The sequence below is a fragment of the Poecilia latipinna genome, unplaced genomic scaffold (assembly GCF_001443285.1).
Source record: "Poecilia latipinna isolate Pla-1442-1.1 unplaced genomic scaffold, P_latipinna-1.0 Scaffold279, whole genome shotgun sequence".
Lineage (NCBI taxonomy): Eukaryota > Metazoa > Chordata > Actinopteri > Cyprinodontiformes > Poeciliidae > Poecilia > Poecilia latipinna.
The window spans coordinates 91832-115204 of record NW_015112895.1 but is presented as its reverse complement, the minus strand read 5'-3'; the positions used below and the strand labels follow the sequence as shown (position 1 = coordinate 115204).

Below are 23373 nucleotides of genomic sequence, written 5' to 3'. Positions count from 1 at the left end.
CTTTGATCCAAATCACGCATTTACCTGTTAAGCACGGTAGGGAAGGAGTTTGCTGCAAAAACACAAAAATATATTAGAAGCTTGTTCAAGGTAAAGAGTATCTCAAAATTTATTTTAAAATGTATTACTGTAGTTCCATTGTGAGATTATTTCATTTATATTAAGATATTTTACCCTTTTCATAAGTGAAATAATCTCCTAGTGGAACAAGCATTATTTCATCAACATAAAATAATCATTGACCTAAAATAAGTTCCTATATCTTGCTAAAAAGTTACTTGTTTGTTAATTGCATCTTATTTCAAGTAAACTTAGATGTTTGATTTGTTGTGTTGGGTGTGATGATTTGAACTTGTTATGCAACCACAGTTTCCAAAACAACCAGAACTCTTGTTATTGTTACTCGTTGAGAAATAGAAGAATCAAAGGGTTTCAGTGGTCCAGTCAAAGCCCAATCCTCAACCTGATTGAAATGCTGTGGTCGATTCTCAACCTGCATAGAAACAAATTTCTTCAGACCTTATGACCTCGTTTGAGATCGAGTCAATCATACAGTTGAATCATAGGGTATACATAGTTACTTAAACTCAGCTTTTCCTTTTTATTATTGTTTAATAAGTAATGTGGGATCTTCTGTGTGCTTGAGGATAAATTTTGGTGTTTTTATAACCTGGCATTAGAGGATAGAAGCAGATGGTGCACAGTCTTTTCATTCAAACTCTTTTTTATTTCCTGCTTAATGTTTTGCCACTATTTTCTCTTGTTTTATACGTTCTGGTTGAGAGTTGTCTTATCTTGCAACAACAGGACCTCCCATGCAGACCTCAACATGCTGCCATGTATCACTTTGTGCATGCAGTGTCTTCTGTTCAGCTCGGTATTGCTGTGTGTAGTGAAGCAGCGTGATGTAGGGTGTAGCTGTGACTGTAGTCCAGTGACCAGCAGAGCATAAAGGCTGCTGTTGTATTCAGGGTTCTGGGTTGTGGCTCCCTATTGGCTGGAGCAGCAACAGCCTGCGGCACTGAGCGAAAATCAGCCCAGTTTCATTTCATAACCTCATTAAAATGACTTCAGTGTCCAAACTCCAACATTCAGGCCAAAGTACAAGCTATAAATTAGATGATAATATAGCAAAGTTTCCAAAAACCATGCTAGGCACATTTGTCATTAGTTAAACTTGAACTAAGCAGCTATTAGGCCTAAATATCTGGCCGACTCTTTCACATTTGTGGTGCAAGAAAAGTAACATCCGATCCAGAGTTATATAGATCTAAATGAATATAAACTTTCATTAAATATTATAAATATTATTAAATTAGCCAGATTTGCAGTATTTAAAGAATTCCCACTGGGAAGTAAGGATCTGTCTTTGTAAAACCAAATCTTTTGTACTAAAATTTATCAGTTACTTTGCTGAACTTCATGTGGTTTTGCTGTTTTCTACCCCATATTCGGAAGCCAATAACGAAGGAAACAACTTCCTGTTCTGCAGAAACATCTCCTTCTCTCCATCCATCCGTGTTTATAATTTCCATCTTGAAATGTCTGGAGGGATTTCAGACGCTCCAAATAAATTCCAAGTAAAATTAAATACGAAAACTCAGAACTCTCTAAATTTCTATCTGAGAAGTTAGAAATTTTTATGATTGTGTAGAAATTCTGTAAATACTTAAATTCACATCAGACATGAGAAAATAGTCTAACAAAGAAAGACTTTTGTTATAGTCTCTTGCCAGAATATATATTTGAGTGAAAATGTTGAAGATATTCCTGTTTACAGTAAATTGGTAGAATGACGGCGGCATTAGGGTACAAGGTGTTACTTTGGTTTTTGCTGTCTCATCAAAATTTTCTCTTGGCCTTTAACTTCTGTCCTCATCATGACTCAGCAGGTTTTACCTTCAAACTGAGAGACTCTTGATTACTTTTTTTTGGGTTTGCTTTGCTTTATGACTGGCTGCGTGCCACCAGCAGGAGCTTGGTGTTCGCCCACCGGAGAGTCGCCAGCGCAGTGCATCGCTTCAGCCCGCTCCATATATTTAAGTGATTGCTGACAGAATTTATGACGGGACTGAAAAATGAAGTCTGCATTGCAATAACATTAAAATAGAGAGTTCTGCAATTTATTTGGCCTGCCACAAGTCAGCAATCTTTGCCACCGACCACACACACATACACACACACACGCACACACACACACACACACACACACACATACCATTTCTGTGCATTTGCAGTTTTCCCCCTTCCTCCAGTTTTCCGACACAGGAGCATGGGGGGCCCATCTTTAGGGGTATCAAGGTAATGCTGGGCTTTTGCCTGAGGTCAGGAATGCCTTCACATCTACAAACAGCCCGGCTCTTTTGCTCGTCCTGTTTGCCTTTGTGGCTTGGTGTTTTTTAAGGTCCATACGAGCAAACACTCAGCAGGAAACACTGAGTTGTTGATCGGCTTCGCAGAACAGGATGAATGTGAGGGATTGTGTGTGTTTCTCACACACCGTTTGTGTATTTCAGATAGCTTTTTATTAAACCTGATGGGCGTGGTACAAAACAGTCGAATGCGCTCCAACCCCACCACGGCTTGCAGAAGCTTCTGCATAAATAAGAAATTGCAGTTTGATTGTGCGGCAGTGTTTGTCTGTTCCTGTTTGTGGATGTTGCCTGGAAACTTTGTGAACTTTCATTGTTCAACATGTGGCATCTCTCTCAGTCGCCACTCTGCATTTGTAAACAGGCGGCGGGGATGCATAGCCTCATTGTTTTGCATCATTATTACTGACAGGCCTAAATGACTTGAATGATGGGAAGCTCTTATACAAAATTAACCCGGCCCTGCGTGTTTACCCTGCCTGAATCTTGCAGCTCATTGGCTTGAAACAGAAGAAAGGGGGAAACAGGCCTCTCACATCCTGACATCTGCAAAGCACCTGTCCCGAGACGTGCATGCTGCGAGCATTCTTGAGCGCGTTCAGACCTCCATCTCCTCCTGCTTTACTCTCCAGCTTTGGAAAAACGCCTTGATCGTCATGTGCTTTAACAATTGACAGTGTTTTTTCCTGTCTCCTACATGTTCACAGTCTGACTCTGGTAGGGATGGCTGAGTATTTCGCTTGAGGATCATTTTAGGATATTTATAAAAGAATTTCGTTCATCAACAACCACTTTGGTGTATCTGCCTTACATTTAAGACAAAAAACTGTAAAACCAAAAGCTGTCACATCGCCTCTTTCTGCATAAGAAACAGATACATTTGTAGTCAAACTGAACTACTTATCCATTGAACTTTTTAACATTTTGCCACAGTATTGCCAAAAATTTTGTTGCATTTTATTTGAAATTTTTGGGATTGACAAGCCCAAAAGTGGTGCATAATTGTGAAGTTAAGTAGAAACGATTTTCAATGAGTTGACACTTAATAGAAACACCTTTTGCTGCATGTTTTGCTGTGGGTCTTGGGGATTTTGTCTGTACCACCTTTACACATCTGGAGACTGATAATTATGTCAAAAACCTCATTCTCAGTCAGATTGAATGTATCCTGGTAAAAATCAGCTCCTTCTTCTACACTTTGCTTCATAAAAAGGGTCTGGACCCTCAGCTATTCAGAAATAATTGCATCCTGCAGACATGAACTCTTTTAAGGTTTTAAACTATTGGATTTGATTTTACCCAACTGATGATGTTGGCGGTGACGTATGTAATGCACTAGCTCAATCGTAAAGGAAGCTATGCTATAAAACTAACCAAACATTTTAGTGCAGTCCCCCACTGCAAAGAGAGAAGTGCCTAGCCAAAGACATGGCTGTTAATGAGAGCTGCAGGCTTACCATGTAATAAAATCTCTTAAATATTCCTCTTGATCAAACTTTAATTGCCCAGTTTTCTAATTAGGGTTGCAATTGTAATGTTTTCAAAACCAGGTGACAAAGACGTCTGATGATCAAAGCGATGTGTGCTTAAAAAATCAATCTAAACAATATTGTTTATGTAGATCTGAATTAACACATAAAAAAATAAATCATTGTATTATATATTTATATGAGCAAATTCAACTGGATGTTTTTGTTTGTTGCTCAGCCTTTTGTACCTCCATGCCTGGTGTGAACCGCAGCCCTGTGTTGTGAAGTCGATCATGTGACGCGTTGAAGTTGACCGCTCAGCCTGACAGCTGAATGTCTGTGTCTGTTTCCTGTCCCAGATAACAGCAGTATGCAGAGAGGCCGCCCTCCTGGCCCTGCAGGAGGACATCAAAGCTGCGCACATCGAGGCCAGACACTTTGAAAGTGCCCTGAACATGGTGAAGCCTCGAATCCCCGACTCGCTCATCCAGTCGTATGTCAGCTATCAGCAGCAGCACAGCGGCTTCTGTTTCTTCTGACAACGTCACTCTGGACTCTTCGACACTGCAGTAGCACACATATTCACTTGCATTCTATGTACTGAATTTTGATCCAAATGTGTAAACACAAAATAAAACTGGATATTTTGTGACGGTCATGAAGCCTGAAATACTGTTTTTGTGACAGAATTTTTGTGTAATTCTTTTTCATGTTTGATAAGAAAAATATTTCCTAAATTTCATGCTGTATAGTACTTTACAGTAACTTGCAAAAGTACTTTAGGGCTTTTTATTGTGATTTTACCTGATAGACAAAGTAGTACGTAGCAGTGAAGTTAGAGGGAAAATATGCATAGTTTTCAAAATTTTTCATGCAATGTGAAAAGTGTCACTTGCATTTGCATCTGTGTCACTTAAATTTGGTATCCCTAAATAAAATGTCAACTGCCATTAACCTAAGCACAACATCCCCACAGTGAAACATGGTGATGCCAGTATCACTCTTTTCTCCAGCAGGGTCAGGGCTGAGTTGATGGGAAGATTGATGAGGCAGATATAGGAGAATCCTGGGGAAAAAAAAAAAAAAAAAAAAACTATCAGGGGGCTGTAAAAATAATCCTAGAGACTGGGATCCAGCAGGATGACAACGCTACAGCCAGGGCTACAGTGGTTTAGATCACAGCATATACAAGTGTTAGAATGGTCCAGTCAAAATCCAGACTGAGATGCAATTGAGAATCTGTGGTGAGGCTTAAAAATGTATGTTATTGAATCGTTAATAAACAGTGGACAAACTTTTAGCCTCTAGATGTACAAAAGCTGCTACCATGTAAGTAAATAAAGTTTATATCAGAGTCTTCACAGACTAAAATCACAAAGTACTTCACAAAGAAGTACTGTACTGTAAGTGAAACATAATGCAGTTCTCTAAAGTTTTGACATGAGGGTCTGAACACAAATGCATGTAACTCCTATTAGTAAAATACATCTTTGTATTCCTTTCTTTTCACCACTTTATGTTGGTCTGTTACATGAAATCCACATAAAGTACATTCCTTAAAGTAGCCAAAGTTTGGTACCAATAAATGGAATAGAATATAAACATCCTATAGTGACTCTGCTCAATAGTTGATATGTATATATATATATATATATATATATATATATATATATATATATATATATATATATAATGTGTATATTTATACACTGGTTTTTTTTTTTTTATTGAAGTGCTCACAGGCAGTTATTTAATGCATTTAATAAAATAATAACCTTCTTAAACTTCCTGGTGCGTTTCTGCTTCCTACACTTTGCTTCGTGGAGCTGCAGATCAGAAACCACGGGGGAGAAAAACGGTCACGGCTGGTATATTCATCTCATCCATACATGGAAAACAGGCTAATTGCTGTAATCGTGAGATTTCCGTCCGCACTTCCGACCACTAAGAGTGGGGATCCAGGCGGCCATCTGTCGCGGGATTTGCTGTATCACCAAGAGGTTGGATTTTTACATCCACTCATTACTGCGCCACAAACTCGCTTCACTCTCGGCTTAAAGCCTATAGGTCTTTTCATGTTTGTTTGTTTGTTTTGTTTTTTTTTTCCCCCAAGCATTTGCTGACCCGAATTGGCGCCCGGGGTCATCCATCTATTGATTTTTCCATTTGAATGGGATAAATTGACTTTGTATTGAACTTCCTTTTCTCATGGATCCGGATGTAGCACATCCGCGACACCAATCAAAGCAGACAGTCAGGAACAGAGGAGCGAGGGGAGGGGGCTGGTGGCAGCAAAGAGGCGCAGGGGTGGGGGCAGAGTCTTTCCCCCTGGCTGCAGGGCTGCTTTTTTTTTTTTTTTTTTTTTTAAGGTGGTCTCAGACTAACCCGTTTCCACCTCATGCAAGAAAAAATAAATCAGCACATTAACGGAACTTCAGCATGATGCATAAAACTCACCGCCACGCATTTCATTTCCTCTGATGCCATGCATGAATACGCAATGGGAACATTCTAGGGAGTTCAGAAGACATCCTGTTGATGTGTTCCTCTATAAATCTGTTGGGAAAGCCACGCAAATGAAGTCTGAGCTGTTTAAAGAGAACAGTGACCGTGAAAACTACAGCTGGGGGATTGAATGTGGATTTTCAATGTGAGACCTGACAAAATGCAAAGTTTTTCTTAAAAAAAAGTAGTCTGAAAAAGAAAATGCAGATTGCAGCTTTTGTGTATTAGGGTTGATGACATCACAAGAGGCAGTAATGGCTCAAGCTGACCCTCTAGCCATAATTCTTATGTTTCTAAGAGATGGAATATCCCAGTCACAGACAAAGAAGAGTAGACATAACATTGTGCTTTCCTTCAAACATGAGTGTGTCCACCATGTTGTGAGAGGCGAATTTGACCTGGGAACCAGTAGAAGTCTGCTGGGAAGCAAAGTTTTCTGAATAAAAGAATCACTACAAAGTTTTGTTTAGCTACCCAAATAGGTGTTCCTTTTGGTTCTAGTAATGGTATCTATTAAGATTAAAAAAAACAACAACAATGCAAATCAAGACAACACAGGGCAACCAATAACAGTGACCTTAAAATGGACATAAACTCATTCAACTCATCTCTATAAATACAATAAATGATTTCATTTGTAATCAGCTTCAGCTACTCTGTTGAAAAAATATTTTATAGTAAAAATGTTATATATCCCATCAACAGCAAATTTTCAGCCCATTTTCCACGTAAATCAAACCTTATATGTAAATAATGACTGATACTAAATATTGTATTAGGAATTACAGCTAATCTTAATTACAATTTCAAACATCAAAAATGACATTTGTTTGCATTTAAAGTCCATTTATTTGCAAATGTTTGTTCATACCTTAGCATTATGATGAAAATAAGTACAAAAAAAGAAGGAAAAAAATGTTTTGAACAGGTATGTTTTCACAGTAGCTACATTACCAAAACCCCCGTTTTAAGTGCATTACACTTTTTCCTTCCACACAATTTTCTATTAACGTGCCTTGGATTAGTAGCATCAGTGAGTGGACTACTTCTTTAACTGAAACATTGTTCCTGTAATCATTTTTGTAATATTTTCACTTTTACATCTTAATATTTAATTAGTTTGTAAGCAATTAACGTGAAAATGAACAGAAATGAAAATTTAATATCACTCTGTAAGTAATAGAACTATAAATTAAAAAAAATGTCAGAACTGGTACAAAAGTTCTAAAAATGTTTAAATTATGAAGCAAATATTAGCAGAAAGATGATATAAATAAACCACCCGGGGCGCTTATTACATAACTATTAGTCATATTAACCTCATTCATGTCATTAATCATAACAATCGGAAAGTAGTTGTTTCTGCCGCTGCCTCGTCCTCCTCCTCCTCCTCCTCTTCCTCAGCTCAGAATGGAAAACCCGTTCCACCTTAACTCAGCGCGCCCTCTCTCTCCATCGGCCGGCCTTCCACATCTGCCCAATGAATCAGGAGCGGATGCGGTGTATCCTTTTTCAGAGCCGTGAATGGCCAATGGGAGTTGGCTTGTGGAGCAAACACAGAGCGCTTCGTTCCCATTCATTCAGTGCAGAACAGGCCCACAGAGCTGGAGGGAGCGCACACAGGACGCAGCGTTTTGTTTTTCCTGCTCCTTCCTCCGCACCGCCGCGCAGATTGAACTAGAAATAAAGGCCAGCACGCAGTCGGTGCTCCCAGCAGTGTTGGATATAAGCTCGCATTCCACCTGGACGTGATTTTTTCCCCTCCTTCTCTGCAACTCTTCCATCGGGACTCCTTTAACTCGCATTTACAGATCGGCCTCCACAAGTGCGTAGCAGCTCCCCACGGGTGACTTGTGTCTTTTCTTCATCGGAGCTCCACCGTGGATTTATGCATGCGCACCCAGCGCTGAACTTTTTCTCCACGCAGACACCGAAAACAAAAGGAATAACGCAGTAAAAGGGATACTTTCGATCTTGGATTATCAAACTCAATGTTATGCGTTAGACCTCGCAGTCCGCGGTTGGACATTGACCTTTTCCTGTTGGATGGAGTTTTGCTAAATTGTTTGGTTGATGGATTCCACGTTATGGATGCTTGCATATAGGTAAGCGCTCTCCTGTCGGGTTTTTTGTGTAATTTATGTTGCGTTTTCGGTTATTTGTTGGTCTACTAAAGCGCAGGAAGCACGCTGGGCTCCGATCTGAACGTCCAGGCACAGTTGCGCATGAATGCTCGGACTTTCCGTAACATTTTCACAGTGTTGGGTTGATGGATCTCCATGCCCGTGTCGCTCCGTGACTGCACTGTAATAAACACCCCTCCCCCACCCACGGCGGTTGTTTTCATTCATAAGTTCCTCCGTGTCTCTGGAAGCGTCCTGATCTCTTGACTCCCGAGTGTTTTCCACGGGATCCCGTTTTTATCTCTCCTTTCTGCTCAGATAAACGCGCTTTGCGTCGGTCATCCTGACGAGGTGCGCGAATTCACGCAGGAGAACAGACCATGAAAGACTTCTGTTTATTTGCCAAACAGCAAAAAAGTCGATCTTTTTAGTGTGTTGAGTGAAGCAGACAGAGAAAGGCTTTATGTGTTTTTGTGTCAGTCCTGCTGCCTTTCGGCCTCCTGCAGGTTGACGTTTGCTTCAGAACACCCTGAAGGCTAAAACTCAAATTCCTGCCCGTATTTATGGTGTAAACATGCACATCAGGGGAAATATTTGCACTATAATAACTCCCAAAATCTACTTTGCCAAAACACATTTTAACCCTTCATCCCTCCCAAACGGAGTGAATTTGCCCTGACCTTATTTATTCCCAATGCTGTAGTTTTGCCCCCCATGTCTCTGAGCTTCTCCTCGGTGTTGTAATAGAATACTAAGTGAGGCAGCTCATTTAGTTCCCTTGGATCGTGTCCTCATTTCGTCGCTGCGCTGCATTTAAATGTTAACTAGTCATAGAAATGTAAATGAGGAGGGGAAGTGTTTGTAGGGCCTGTTGAAGTTTGGATCTGTGTGTGTTGGGAAGAAAAGTCTCAAAAAGTCTCGTTAATACTCAACTTTTCCTCCTCACTTCACCGGATCAGAAGTTAAGGACTGTTTACAAGAGAAATATGGACTTGACATAATTTAATCCTGTTTTTATGATGCAATTTCGTAATAATGATAATAAGATAACAGTGCTGTGTTTCGGCAACCAGAAAACTCCTTAGAAATGTGTTTTGCCCTTCTTCCATAAGGGCACTGTGTGTTTTCCAGTGTGAGCTCAATCTGATCACATCTCCTCTGTCCTTTGTCTCTCCCTGGTCCCTTTTCCGGATAGGTTTTCCAATGCATGTCCACGGTGAATGTCGGAAGTGGTGATCCCCCCAGATGGAGCTCCAAAGTCAACATGGCCCCGCCGGATCATTAGTGGTGATCCAGCAGCCTTCCCTCGACACCCGGCAGAGGTCGGATTACGAGCGGGAGCTCCAGCATGCCGCCATTCTCTCCCTGGAACAAATCAAGGCCATCCGCTCCAGCAATGAGTACACAGAGGGGCCCTCGGTGGCGCGGAGGCCCCCAGCGCCCCGTGTGGCCCCCAGGCCCCAGGATAAGCAAGAAAGGACCCATGAGGTCATCCTCGTCAATGTGAACAACAACTATGAGCGCCAGCCGTCGGGTCACCACCACCACGGTGGGGGTGGCGTGGTGGTGGTGGCCTCAGGGCCACAGTACGGAGGCCCCCGGGCCCCGGGACTCAGCCGCTCCACCAGCACAGGGAGTGCTGCCAGCTCGGGGAGCAACAGCAGCGCCTCCTCTGAGCAGGGACTCCTCACACGCTCTCCCCCAATGAGACCTGGCGTGGGCCTGCAGCACCACCACCGGGCAGAGCTGCCCATTCGGACTCAGCCCAAACCCAAACTCCTGCTACAGCCGCAGCAAGGACCTCACCTCCACCAGCCACCCCCAGAGGCTCCGCTCAAGCCCCCGACCAAAGGGAAATCGGACTTTGGGGTCGCAGCGGCCGCCGCCGGCCACCAGTTTATCTGCGAGCGCTGTGGGAAGTGCAAGTGCAGCGACTGCACAGCCCCCAGGAGCCTGCCCTCGTGTCTGGCCTGCAACGGCCAGTGCCTGTGCTCGGCGGAGAGCGCGCTGGAGCACGGCACGTGCATGTGCCTGGTCAAAGGCATCTTCTACCACTGCTCCAACGATGACGAGGGGGACTCATGCGCTGACCACCCCTGCTCGCTGTCGCGCTCCCACTGCTGCTCCCGCTTCCTGTGCATGGGATTAATGTCGGTACTCTTCCCCTGTCTGCTATGCTACCCACCTGTCAAGGGCTGTCTGAAGGCGTGCCAGGGCTGCTATGACCGGGTCAACAGGCCCGGCTGTCGCTGCAAGAACTCCAACACTGTGTATTGTAAACTGGAGAGCTGGGCCCCACAGAGCCAGGAGAAACCTTCCTGATCGCTTCCTGTGAATGCGTGCAGGACGCTCCCGATGTGGATCATATGATGACAGTAAAAACAGTGACAGTCACAGATTAATGTTTATCAAGCACCTCCCACATGACTCCTCTCCTGGCTGCAGAACACGAAGGAGCTACAAAGGAGTAACGAAAACCACTCAATTATTTTTTATTTTTTTGTGCTTTTCTCTGGATCAGGACCATGTTTTTACAGACCAGTGTTTGCCTTAATTCTTTCTCTGTCTGTTCCCCAGCTCCCTGAATAACACTATTTTTTTATTCTAATTAAAAATGAAAAAATGCTTCTTCCGTTTGAGGCTGGCAGTTTCTTCCGGCCTGTGCCTGTTGGGGGCTGCCTCCCACCAAATCTGTGAAGGACGATCTGTTTTAGGGCGATTATGTAGCTGTTACCTGGTGTTCGTAGCAGACAGGTTTGTTGCTGCCACAGTAAAGCCGTGGCTCCTCTGCTTGTGTTGCATTAACAAAAGCACATCCATCTCATAGTATTCTCCACTTGGATATGTTTCTCCTTCCACCCATCTGGACTGTTCACACTCATTCTGTGGCATTTTCCCATGTTTCTTTTTTATTTGTGTAAATTGTATGCTCCGTAAGAGGAATTTTGGCTATTTTAAAAAAAAAAAGAAAAGAAAAAAAATGTCTGTCAAACATTTTTTTTTGTTGTAAAAAAATATTTATTATGTGAAGCTCTATTATTTTATGATATTTATTGCAAGAGACAGTCTTAAATTTACTCATGTCTGAATATAACAAAATATCAAAAAATACTTACTGAAAATTAAAGGGTGGCACAAAAGAAAACTATGTTAACTTTAATGCAGAAAATATATTAATTAATGAAAAATATGGTGCTGTGTGGTGTCTTGATTGAGAAGATGGGACTTGTGACTGATTTTGAAGAAGTTTTCTGCAATTGTGTGTGTGTGTGTGTGTGTGTGTGTGTGTGTGTGTGTGTGTGTGTGTATTTGTGTTTGTGAAGGGGATTTCTGGCACAAAAAGCAACATGCACAAACGTCTTGCAACTTGAAAAGCAACTGTTGACATTCTCAGAAAGGCTTTTTTGATGTGATTCCCCACAGTAGGCTTGAAATTTAAACAGCACGTCACTAAAATGATTAGCTTAGCATCTTTACGTTATTCTTTTACAAAAACTATGTGGGTCGCTCACATCAGCCAAACGAGTCACCACAAAACTATGCTCTGCAGTTTATTCCCGAAACTTTAGTGCGGCTATATTGGGCTATTCCCAATTTCCCAAATGGTCTCCACGTTGCAGGAAGGCCTTGCAGGAATAAGAGCGACCATTACGAGTAGCTGGAGCCACCTGTTCAAAGATAATAAACCCAGGCTATCAATGCTTTGCTTTTATGGCACGGTTCCTGCACTAAAGGCAACGACAGGAGCCAATCCAGCCACCACCCAGACCCAAACCCCCCCCTACTCCTGTTTTTTTTTTTTTGTTGTTAGTGAATTTATCACTTTGGAAGTCTGTTGACCCCTCCAGCCCCCACAGCTACTAACTGACACCCACACACTTCTGCACCTCCGGGCCCCCAGGGGATGAGATCATCACTTTGAGTGTTGGTTGGTCAGGAAGAACCAACAGCAGTTTGGGAAGCGTACACTTCACCCTGGAGATTCCTCTGGAAACAGAACAGAAATGTCCTCCAGCTGGATTTGCGACATGGTGGTGATGTTGTCCTACATGAAACATGTCTGGGGATTTTTGGATTCAGCACTTTAGAAATAAATGGTTCTTCTTGAAGTTAAAACCCAAGTAGACAGGAAGTGTCTTGTTTTGTTGCTCAGACTCAAATCCCCCCTCCCCAAATGGGCCCTTCTCTCCTCAGTGCACTTTTGGTGGAATGTACCTTTTGTTGCCTTGAATAGTTAAAGAGTGGATTAGCGATTTGTCAATTTCCTGCTACCTTTCAGTCTGGTAATTTGAGCCCCCCATTTGCTCCTGGCTTCTGGGTGATAGCAAACAATAGGAGGCTTCTTTTTTCTTTTTTCTTTTTTTTTGTCAAGTTTCACTGTAATTCCTCCGTACAGATTTAGGGTTGGGGGTGTATGGAGGAGATCTAAACTGTACTCAGGAGTCAGTAGACAGGAAGGCAGTCTTTACATAGCATTTTCCAACCTAAGTGAAAACAATACTTATTTTAAAATCTTTAATCAGGTTAGCTATGAGGCCTAAGGAGTAAGAGTTTGCAATAACATCAGGGAAAATAAATACTAAACATTTTTCTCAGTAAATATGTTCCAAACTCACCCCGTATGTTGGTAACAACTTATGTTATCCATACTTACTGAATATGAAAACAATTAATCCCATAAAGTAGGTTATAGGTATATAACCATTTGTACTGGTCATACACCTATAACCAGTACAAATTGTATTAGTTATAGGTGTATTTCTAAGCATATGAATGTTTGAAGAGAGCGCTGTTAAATTCATAATCAAGAATTGGGAAGAACATTTAACCACAATCTAGCAAAGATTCAGTGCTCCTTGCAAAATGAATAATCAGAAGAGTTGCCAGGACTCAAGAAGCACTCATGGAGAGAAAGGCCTAAAAACATAACTGGAACATGTCATATACTCAACTGCAGTGAGTTTTGTGCACTTTCACTGCTCGAGACTCAACCACTGAAGAAAAAAACATGTTCAAATTGCTTAAGCTGCCGACTTAAACAATACAACAACAGTGGGAGAACATGGTCTAGTTAAATGAGACCAAAATTGATTTGGATGTTCATCCTGGCACCACACATTACCCATAAGCGTACTAATATTGGGGATTTTATGGTGTGGGGCAGTCTTTGAGCATATGGTTCAGACATTGTATAATTTAAGGAAGAACAAAGGAAAAATTTAAAAACTTGTTAAGCTGAAGGTGAAACACTGATAGTTTTTTTTTTCTACGAGACAATGATCCCAAACACAGACAAGAAACTCTCAACTGGTCTCAGACAAACTGAAGCTGCTGGAATGGCCCAGTCAGTCAACCATCTTAAATCAAAAAGGAAATCGATGGAAAGAACTGAAACTTGAAGGATCTAGAAAAGATCCTTTCAACATTTAATATTTAAGCACAACTACAAGCAACACATGGAATCAATTTCTCTATCAGGGAGGTGTTTTCAGGCTTTCATTACCAAAAAAAGGCTTTTCTAACAAGTGTCAGCTACATTTCAGTAACTAAGCCATTCCACTTTATTACACATGACTTAAAGTTTATAGAGTAATTTATTTTTATCTTTGTGTCTGTGGATTACTTTCATTGTCTGCGACATCTGTGATGGACTTCATGTCAATAATAACATTAGAAATACATTTGCTGAGAAACACTTTGATACTGTTCAGTACTTATTGTCTCCACTGTACTGAAAAACTGAAATGTGACTCAAACAGTGACACCGCCCCCCTTCTTCCTCCTTTTTGCACTTGTTTCAGAGTACATTTGGCAGCTCTACACGCCCACGTAATGCTGTCAGCTTTGGCTGGTCCATTACTGCAGCTTTAGGGTTTTTTTAGGGGGCCTACCAAAGTACAAACATGCATGACTACCAAATGAGTCACGATGGAACCTCCAGTCCACACATCCTCACTGGGGCAGTCCTTTTCTTAGCCAGGGCATCTCTGCTGGCAAGGCAAGATATAAACAGTCATCGCCTTCCACAACATTCATCACCAAAAAGGCCTTCTTCAGCTTTCCTCCCCACGCTCATCTGGTTTTCATTATTTCCCCTCAAAGCGTATAAATAGAAATTTGTAATCAGGGTAAAAAAAAAAAAAAATGAAGGCGGAGGGGTTTTAACAGGAAAGGCTGTTTTTTTTTTTTTTTAGACCAAAGTTTATGGAAGTTATCTACTCAGATATCCTGCTCTATTGTGGGGGAGGAACACGTCACATGAAGTTTGAGGAATGTTGGGTGAGGATTTTATTTCCGGTACAGGTCCTGATAAAACCTGGACCAAAAGTTCAGCTACTTTCAAACATCAGAAATAAATGCTCTGCACGCCCCCAGATAAAAGATCCAAAATTATAAACATTACAGAAACTTATCTTCGCCTTATAGCTTCCCTTTTAAGAATTTACATAAGATCAATGAGCCCCCATAAAACCTTTCAACGATGCCAAAAAAATCCCCAAGAACTATAGAGAGTCAGTTCTGTCAGATATTATTATCATAATAAAGAAGAAGAACATTTTTTATTCTCTAACAAGTCTATGCCTCTGTTAGTTTAAAAGGAATCTCATCATATTCCTTTTTAGTCAGCTTGATTTTGACATCAATGAAGAACTATTTTGATTTAAAGCAGACTTAAAAACTCTCCTGTGTTTGGTCTTGCTCCACTGTAAGTCCTCCAGTAAGAAGTTTCTATAAATGGTTATTACTAAATACATTTTCTACATTGATGCTTTCCTACATATCTGCAGAAATCTGACTTAATCCTGGTGAACAGCAAGATTAAAGCTTCATCTCCATTAACAACCAGATACATAAAAGTTTATTGATACTTTACAAGGATTCATACATTCTTATACATGTTCTGTCACTCTTTCTCTTCACCACTTTGCATTTTTGGACATTTGGCAGTCTGCCATGGGGTGTGTCATATTAATGATGTGTCATTTTAAGGGATTTTGTCAGTTGCCTTAACAACTGACAATTTAAAGTATTTTTTTAAGAAAATTTTAATTTTAGTCATATATAATTGTAGGAAAATATGGTTATGTGGCTTCAATAAATATTATTTACCAACCAGAGATCGTTCAGTTACTTGGGTGGGATGAGGGTGACAATCTGTCATATTTCATGAGAGTCACATAATGGTTACAACCACAACCAGTGGAAATATGTCTTAATATGCAATTGCCGGAAAGTAATAAGCAAAATATTCTACCAACAGAAATAAGTGATGCACAACGGTTCATCAGAGTAAACCGGTTTATTCGCAGGTATGGAATAGGAGTATGAACTGTTGAGGAGGTGGTGACTCTGAACTAGGACTTAAACCTTGAACTGCTTAGAAATAACGCAAAGCAAAATCTATGACACAGAGCTTTGTTTAGTTCATACAAGAAGTGCATAATGGTCAAGTGTTTCCATGGAGAAATATGGTTATGGGTACACAGTTGTTTATATGTAATGGACGATGGGAGACAAATGCAAAAATAGAATTTTTTATGATGACATAAAACAAAAAACACGTAGACAGATCCGTTTTTGATTTTCAAAAAACATTACTTTTAAAAAGAAGTTTTATCGTTAGAACTGCAATAAATTACTGTGCATGTCTAATGATTAAAAATGAGTAACTAACTCCAAAATATGACTTGAAAAAGTCATGTTTTGAAAAGCTTCACGAAAAGTTTTCATAAAATCTTAGCAGAGGAATGGTTCAAACTGCGAGTATATTTTTAGGTTCATCACAAGCCCAAAACAACAATTAGCTTCCAGCTGCTTCCTGTTCATCAGCATGTGAGAGAACAAACAGTTATTTACGCAGCCTTTTCCCTCCCCTGGAACCGTAAAGAGCCTTCAGAGACAAACTGCTGTTATATCAGGTGTCAAGGGCTATTTAGGATGGAGGTGTTTCACCAGGGCTTGAGTCTCTAAAGCATCTGATTGTGGGTCAGTTTCCTGAACAAAGACCAGAAGGACCGAATGGTAATCACAGAGAGAGAGGATCAACACAGCATCACACGACCCTCAGCAATCATTTACAGAGATCCTTTGGTAATTAATTGAATGTTGCCTTTGCTGTTGATCAACTGCTCCTGTTTCATCACATTTATTGACTCAAAGTGTCTGCAAAGTTGATGCAACAAATGTCTGCCAGTTCTCAGCTGGGTAGCTGTAAGCTAACTCAGTCAGTCGGCCTTATTGTTGTAAACAGCAGCTTTCAAGTTCCTGGCTCCGATCCCTAAATGTGTGAACAATCGCTCAAAAGATACAGTGCCTTTTGGTATTCACACACTTTTCCACAGTTTGACAGTTTACAACAACAGACTTCAGGGTTTTTTATTCGTAGTTTATGTTACAGACCAACTCAAAGTTGTAGAAGTAAAATAATTCATGACTTTCAAACGTTGTTTCAAAAATGAAAATTCCAGAAATGTGGAATTCATGTGTACAGCTGTTCTGTTTCTGGCCTTGGAGGTTCATTAGAGGACATTAGTAAACAAAGAGCATGTAGAAGACCAAGGAACGCAGCGAAGAGGTCAGGGAGAAGCCTAAAGCATGCTTAAATTATTAAAACAATATGCAGCACTATTCAATCCATCATCTGAAGATGGAAGAAGAACCTGTGAGGATAACTTTGATTTCCCTTTGGGATACGAAAAGTATGTTTGAATTTTAATTTGATTTTAATTAGGGAAGCAGCCAAGAAACCCAAGGTTACTCTGGAGGTGCTGCAGAGATCCACAACTCAGGTGTGATGACCTACAACACGGGTCTCCAATCTGCAGCTTTGATACTGGCATAAAATGGTATAGAACCATTGATTAAAAAATAAATAAATAAATATATATATATATATATATATATATATATATATATATATATATATATATATATATATATATATAGTTCTAAAAAATGTTTTTGCAGTTTTGCATGGAATAAATCCTACATTGAATCTCCATGATATAATGACACAATTGCTTACATTTATTTACTTTTTTGTCACCATTGTGTTGGAAACATTTTCCCCAAATCAAAGAAACAGAAATAACACGGTGGTTTATTAAAAATGACCAGAAATTTCCTATAGTAGATATTTATTAAACATTTCAAGTTGTCTTTTAATAAAAGGTTATTAAACATTTGTAGCTCTAAATATGTTTTATGCAGATGAATTAATGGGCAAAAATGGCTGACTTATTAAAAAATAGTAAAAAAAAAAAAAGTTAAAATTGTTACAAGAAACCTGCAACATTTTAATGTTTTCTGCCTAAATGTAAGAAGATTTATGAGGCAGAAAGCTAACTCTGCATATTATCCTGATCACACCACCAAACACGGTGGTGGTAGAATCATGTTGTGGGGAAACTATTAGACAGAAAAGACTGCTGTTCACAAATGCTTCACATGCAATTTAATTCTGCTTGAGCAGTTTTGCGAGGAATGAATAAAAAAAATCAATACAAAATGCAAATGCAAACTTTCATTTTTTTAGATAAATGCTAAGAAAAGAAAAAAAAATCTGTGAATCATTTCCTTCCAAGTCACTTTTTCTTACTGTGTCACTTTAAGCCCAATTAAAGTAAATCAAAGTTTTTGAAAACATTTAAGGGGTAAGAAAATTTTTGCACATCAAAGTATTGACAATACTTCATCTTAAATAAATAGAAATAAGAGCCTGCATCGTAGATAAATCACCTTGATGAAGAAGAACCATGAGATCTCTCTCTCCCAGTTAAAAACTATCTCTAAGTTTTTTCTCTTACAGAATCACGTCCTTGTTCCTCTTTAACGACCCCAGGGGACTTTTTCTAAATGTGTTTTCTGCATTCCAGCCCCCCTGTGCCCACTTTTGTTCTGTTTTCTCCTTTGATATCTCAACCAGCGACAACAAAAAAAGCATCCCACATGCACATCAGGTACACAGCAAGAAAAGATAGACGGATTTGGCAACGGAGAGGAGGAAGCTTGGCCTTTCTTTATTCCCTCACCCCGCCCCCGCCCCACACCATTCCCTCTTTTTTCTGAGATTAGACTACGCATCCAGACAGATGGTTCCCGTCTGCTGGCTTTTTTCAATTCACTTCCTCTCGTCACAGACAGTCACTCTCCCCCCTCCCCATCCTGCTGTTGCTCAGTCCCACCCCTCTCCCTCTCTCCTCCCCCTTCAACGGCTCCTCTGTTATGTGGCTGGAAATAATCTTTTATTGCCCAGTTGTTCGGAAGTGACCTCCTGCCCTTGATTAGATAGGGCCAAGTCCTATCACACAATTGTGTTTGAGCTGGCGGGACGACCCCCCCATTACTTCCCAACGCTCACACACACCATACCACCCCCTCCCAAAACAGCGCCATCCTTTCTCCAACCCCCCCATCCTCCTCCTCCTGCCAGAGACTTGGTGATCCCATGTGAGGGGACAACAATGGGGGGCTTTAGTTCCCTCCAACTCTTCTCGGCTGGGGAGCAAAAGGGTGGGGGTCATGAGGGACTTTCTTTTTTTTCCCCCCATCACTCAACCAGTGACCGACTGGAAGTCCCAACGCTTCAACCCCCATGCCCAGTGCCATGGTTAACCTCCCAGTTGCCGGATGCTCACCCTTCGACCCTCAAAGCCTCCTTCACCTCCCTTTCTTGATGACCCCCGCCGCCCTTTAAGAGTCTGCCCAGACACAGATAGATAGACTTTAATCTCCTACACTATCAGCAGACCTTTGAGTCTGCTGTGTGGTCCTCCAACAGGTGGGCCTGCTGACATATTTTGACCTCTTGTCGAGCTTCAGATCAGGCTGGCCTTGATCCTGTGAAATACCAGTTTCTCTATGAACACTCAGCTCTGATCCCAGGGAGCTGAGGATGCCAAATCTGCACCAACGTTTTATTTTGCCTGAATCATCATCATCATTTTAGGAGAGAAAATTGTTCACAGGGATTTATTTTGTTGCATTTTTGTAACTTTTTAAAAAAATATATATATATATTTTTTTACATTCCACAGTGATGAAGATTTTATATTCTCTATGTTTGATTTTCTTTATTTTTTGGGGTTCTGTCTTAGTTAATTTATTTAGTCTTTGGGTTTCTTGAATATATTTTTCTTCTCTCACTTTGTCTTTTTTCTCCGTTTAACAACAAGGACCAAATTTGATCTTTTAAGGAACCATAGAAAAAAGTCTGTCAGTCACTGATCTATTTACAGTTTTCTTGTTTATCAGTTCAAGCAACTAAATTAGCTCTGCTTTACGACTCTACTGGCGTAATATGAAGGTAATTATTCACCTGGTGAATCTGGACATGGCCCTCTCTGCCCTGCATTGCACCAGTTTCACTGACACTAGCAAAAGCCCTCAGCATGATGCAGACACCATCATGCTTGACAATTGCCACAGCAGTTTTACATTTAGAAAACATCACCTTAACTTCTCTGAAAGTTCTTATTGTCAATTGACCAAACAGATCAATCTTTGTCTTGTCTATAAAAAAAATAATAAAATTCCCAAATGCGTTTGTTTTCCATTTAGCCAAGTGCAAATATAAGTCATGCTTGAAGCTGTTGACTTTGGAGACCAGGGAAGAGTTCCCATCAGTAATAAGATGTTGAATTTTGACTCACTTCTGTCTGGACAAAGACATTGGTGTCATTGGTGTTGTTGTTGCATAATCTGACTAATGTCCTCTCTTCTGATGGAGATTGTTTGGGTCAGATGGTTGAAACTTGGTCACAATGGGTTTTCTAACAGGAGAACGATCCAAACATCAAACAGTAAAGCTTCTGAGATGACCCTGAACACAACCCTGTTGAAAGGCCTTTTAGGAAACCAGCTCTGTCATTTTAGATAAGAAGATTGGTTAAATATCCGAGCAGACCACCTATCTTTTGCCAGTGAGTGAGTTACAGCTAGATAAATCCTGTCTCCTTTAGTCTGTGCAGACTTTATCAACTTGGATCAAACTGAAGTCGTTTCCATACAGGATGCAATGACATGATTTCACAGTTTGCATCTATTTCCTTTGTGGTTAGCTCTTTTCAAACTAGTTTAATTGATCTATAAACATATTCATGCAACGCAACTACCATTTTTTATTAAAAGCACAAACCTCAGAAGTAGTTTTCCATGTCAAAGCTCCAACACCAAAGGCAATGCTGCCCCCCCGCCCCCGCCCACCTTTTCCCTTCTTTGGCTTATTTGTCTCCTTGTCCTCTGGAGCTGTAAACCCATAACAAAACCCTTGGGTGTCCAGTTTCAGTTTGGGAGAGAAGGCCAGCTTCTGTGAATAGGACAAGAATAGACAGGAAGAGAACTCTGATTACCTCCATAAAAGAGCTGACCTTATGTGACTCTTCTCTTCCTTTTAGGGTATTTTAAGTTGCTGCGTTTTTAAAGTAAAACACACTAAAATGCTCAGTAAGTAATGCTTCAAATCCCTGGTGTATGGACGAAGAGGCACAAACTACAGATGGAGGTAGTTTAGCATTGAATTCCTTTAAAAATACTTTTCATAATCATATCATCATGTGTTTACAGACAGTCTATTACAGTGAAGGAATGAGGCCCAGTGGAAGGATTTCAGGCATCTGTTTAGCAGGGCCCCCTTCCCCTTCTTCAAGGGTCTTCAGCACCAGATCCAGAACGGGGGTCCAGAAGAAGAACCGTATGAGTTCTACCCCCGAGGGCCGGGGGAGGCTTAAGGAGGGGTACTCTAGATCAAAGAGAAGGGACACAGAAATGGCTTATCTGTTGTTGATTCTGGGCTTAAGATCAAGCAGTGGTTACAAGAAATGTGTCAAGGAATTACATCGTTGGATCAGTGAATCACCTTCTTTCCATTTCTTTTTTGTTTTCTCCCCAGCTTTGAACATGGAGGAGGATTTAAGAGGTTTAACGAGGCACTAAGAGAGCTAAATATCAAAACGACAACAACTCGTCAAATGTGACGTAGAAAGTGTTTTTCTCACTGGCAGAATTTGGAAGTTTTCCCTCTGAACATAATTTAATCATTTCTTTTCCCACCCAGCTCGCTCCTTTACATTTCAATTTAGGACTCTGCAAGAGGTGTGATTCTATCTCCATGCCCCACAAAGGCGGTATTATGCCAAAGGGGAAATCGAACCTTAAGGGCCGGCACTTTCCCTGCTGTAGATCTTATTAAGTATGTCCCCCAATAATACGACTCAGCTTGACTCCTGCAGACCACACCTCTGTGAAGAAAAAAAACCTGTCCATCACGGGGCCTGGTGAGACCCTGACATGGTGAGCTGTGGGATGATTGGCACTTCATAGGATGTGTGCAGGCTCAGGGGAGAAATAGAGAAAGGCTTGTGCAACACCTCGACTTCTGTTAATTTGGACCACTGACGCCCGCTATTTGATATAAAATACAGAGTCATATATAATCATCCATGATATCTTGTCGGAAAAATCAATTTTTGAGGGTAGCAAACTCTCTCAATGTCATGAAGCGGTGTGGTGACGGTGAAGATGAACGCTGAGACCCAGGTAAAGTGATGATGATGAAGATTTTAATAATAAAGCTCACAGTCCAAAAACAGGCAGCACGGCAGAGAGACAGGCACACAGCCAAATACCGGTAGCAACTGAATAAACCGGACTTCGTGCGAGCGAACACAAACCAGGACTTAGCAGTACGACTGGAGAGTGTAGACAAACGACAATAGACAAGGACCCGACGAGGAACACAGACAACAGGTGGGTTTAAATACACACGGGGTAATTAAGGGAACGAGACACACCTGGGGAGCAATCAACGGGGAGGACAGGACAGAGACTCACAGGAACACAGGACTGAACACAGAGAAACTCAAAAATAAACACACAGAAACACGGAACCTAACACTCAATGTATCAACGTATCTTAAGTCATACAATGTTTGCATCAAGCAGCAATCCAGTTTAAATTGGTCTGTTTTTTTCTTTAAACGATAAATAAAAATGTTTATTCTGGAGGCAGTCAAGTGACAGTGGAGACTCCTGGACAGAATCCCATATCTGCAACAGTATTGAAGTTAATACCTGAAAAATCTGGTGAAATTCAAATTAGTAAAGCTGTTCAGTCCAGTTCAGGTAAGGAAACATAAGAACATGAGAATAAGAACTATATTTAATAGGAACCAGCTGGACTTTCTTTTTGTGCAGATTTATTTCGGTTGTGAATGCACTTTTCATGAATTGAACTAAACGTAACAAGAGTAGAGTAGACAGGAGTGTCATGAATTGTAATGATATATCTCCAGCAGTTCTCAAACCATTCTTTTTTAATCGTTTATTTTTAATTTAAACACCAGTAGCAGAATTTTTTCTCATGTAAAGCAGAAACACAAAACAGATTTGGAAAAATGTTTAACAATTTTTGTATGTTTAAACCCTTCCTTCCCTAAAGACAATATTCAGAGCCGAGGCTGTGAATCCTAACTCTGACACGGAATGAAATAGTGAATTAACTCAAAAAGAGAAACATGCATTATATATGAACATATGTGCTGTGAATCTTTTTTAAGAGGGGAGCTAAGACACTTCTGTGTTTAATTTACTCAAATATAATAAAACAAATTCAAATTCAAAACATATTTAACGACCTTTGTCCTTGTTATAATAGTATGAAAGTGGTAACATCACTGATTTCTACAATAAATGTGTTTAATTACAGAATATGAGCAGAAAATGCTGTCAAACATTTCCGAAACATACTGTAAAGTTATATATGTGCAGTATATGAAAACAGCAGCAGGTAGACAACATGTACAGACAGCTGGTTACTTAAAAAGCAAATGGAAACCTGTGGCGATCGTGTAAACAGGCCTACAGTTCCTGATCCGTGTCTGTTCCAGTGTCCTGCTCAGAGGACGA

The 23373-nt window shown here is 40.6% G+C and overlaps 2 protein-coding genes across 2 annotated transcripts in view; both read left to right on the top strand.

The window, feature by feature from the left end:
• Window positions 1–4507, top strand: part of afg2a (AFG2 AAA ATPase homolog A) — a 112591-nt gene extending 108084 nt beyond the window's left edge. The window contains exon 16 of the mRNA XM_015033769.1: window positions 4201–4507. Within this exon, the coding sequence (XP_014889255.1) occupies window positions 4201–4380 (180 nt within the window). The 3' untranslated portion in view covers window positions 4381–4507. The remainder of the gene's footprint in view (window positions 1–4200) is intronic.
• Window positions 4508–7765: 3258 nt separating this feature from the next.
• Window positions 7766–11659, top strand: spry1 (sprouty homolog 1, antagonist of FGF signaling (Drosophila)). The gene is made up of 2 exons (XM_015033768.1): window positions 7766–8451; window positions 9665–11659. The coding sequence occupies exon 2, from the start codon at window positions 9715–9717 to the stop codon at window positions 10789–10791; it is 1077 nt and encodes a 358-aa protein (XP_014889254.1). The 5' UTR covers window positions 7766–8451; window positions 9665–9714; the 3' UTR covers window positions 10792–11659.
• Window positions 11660–23373: the final 11714 nt, after the last annotated feature.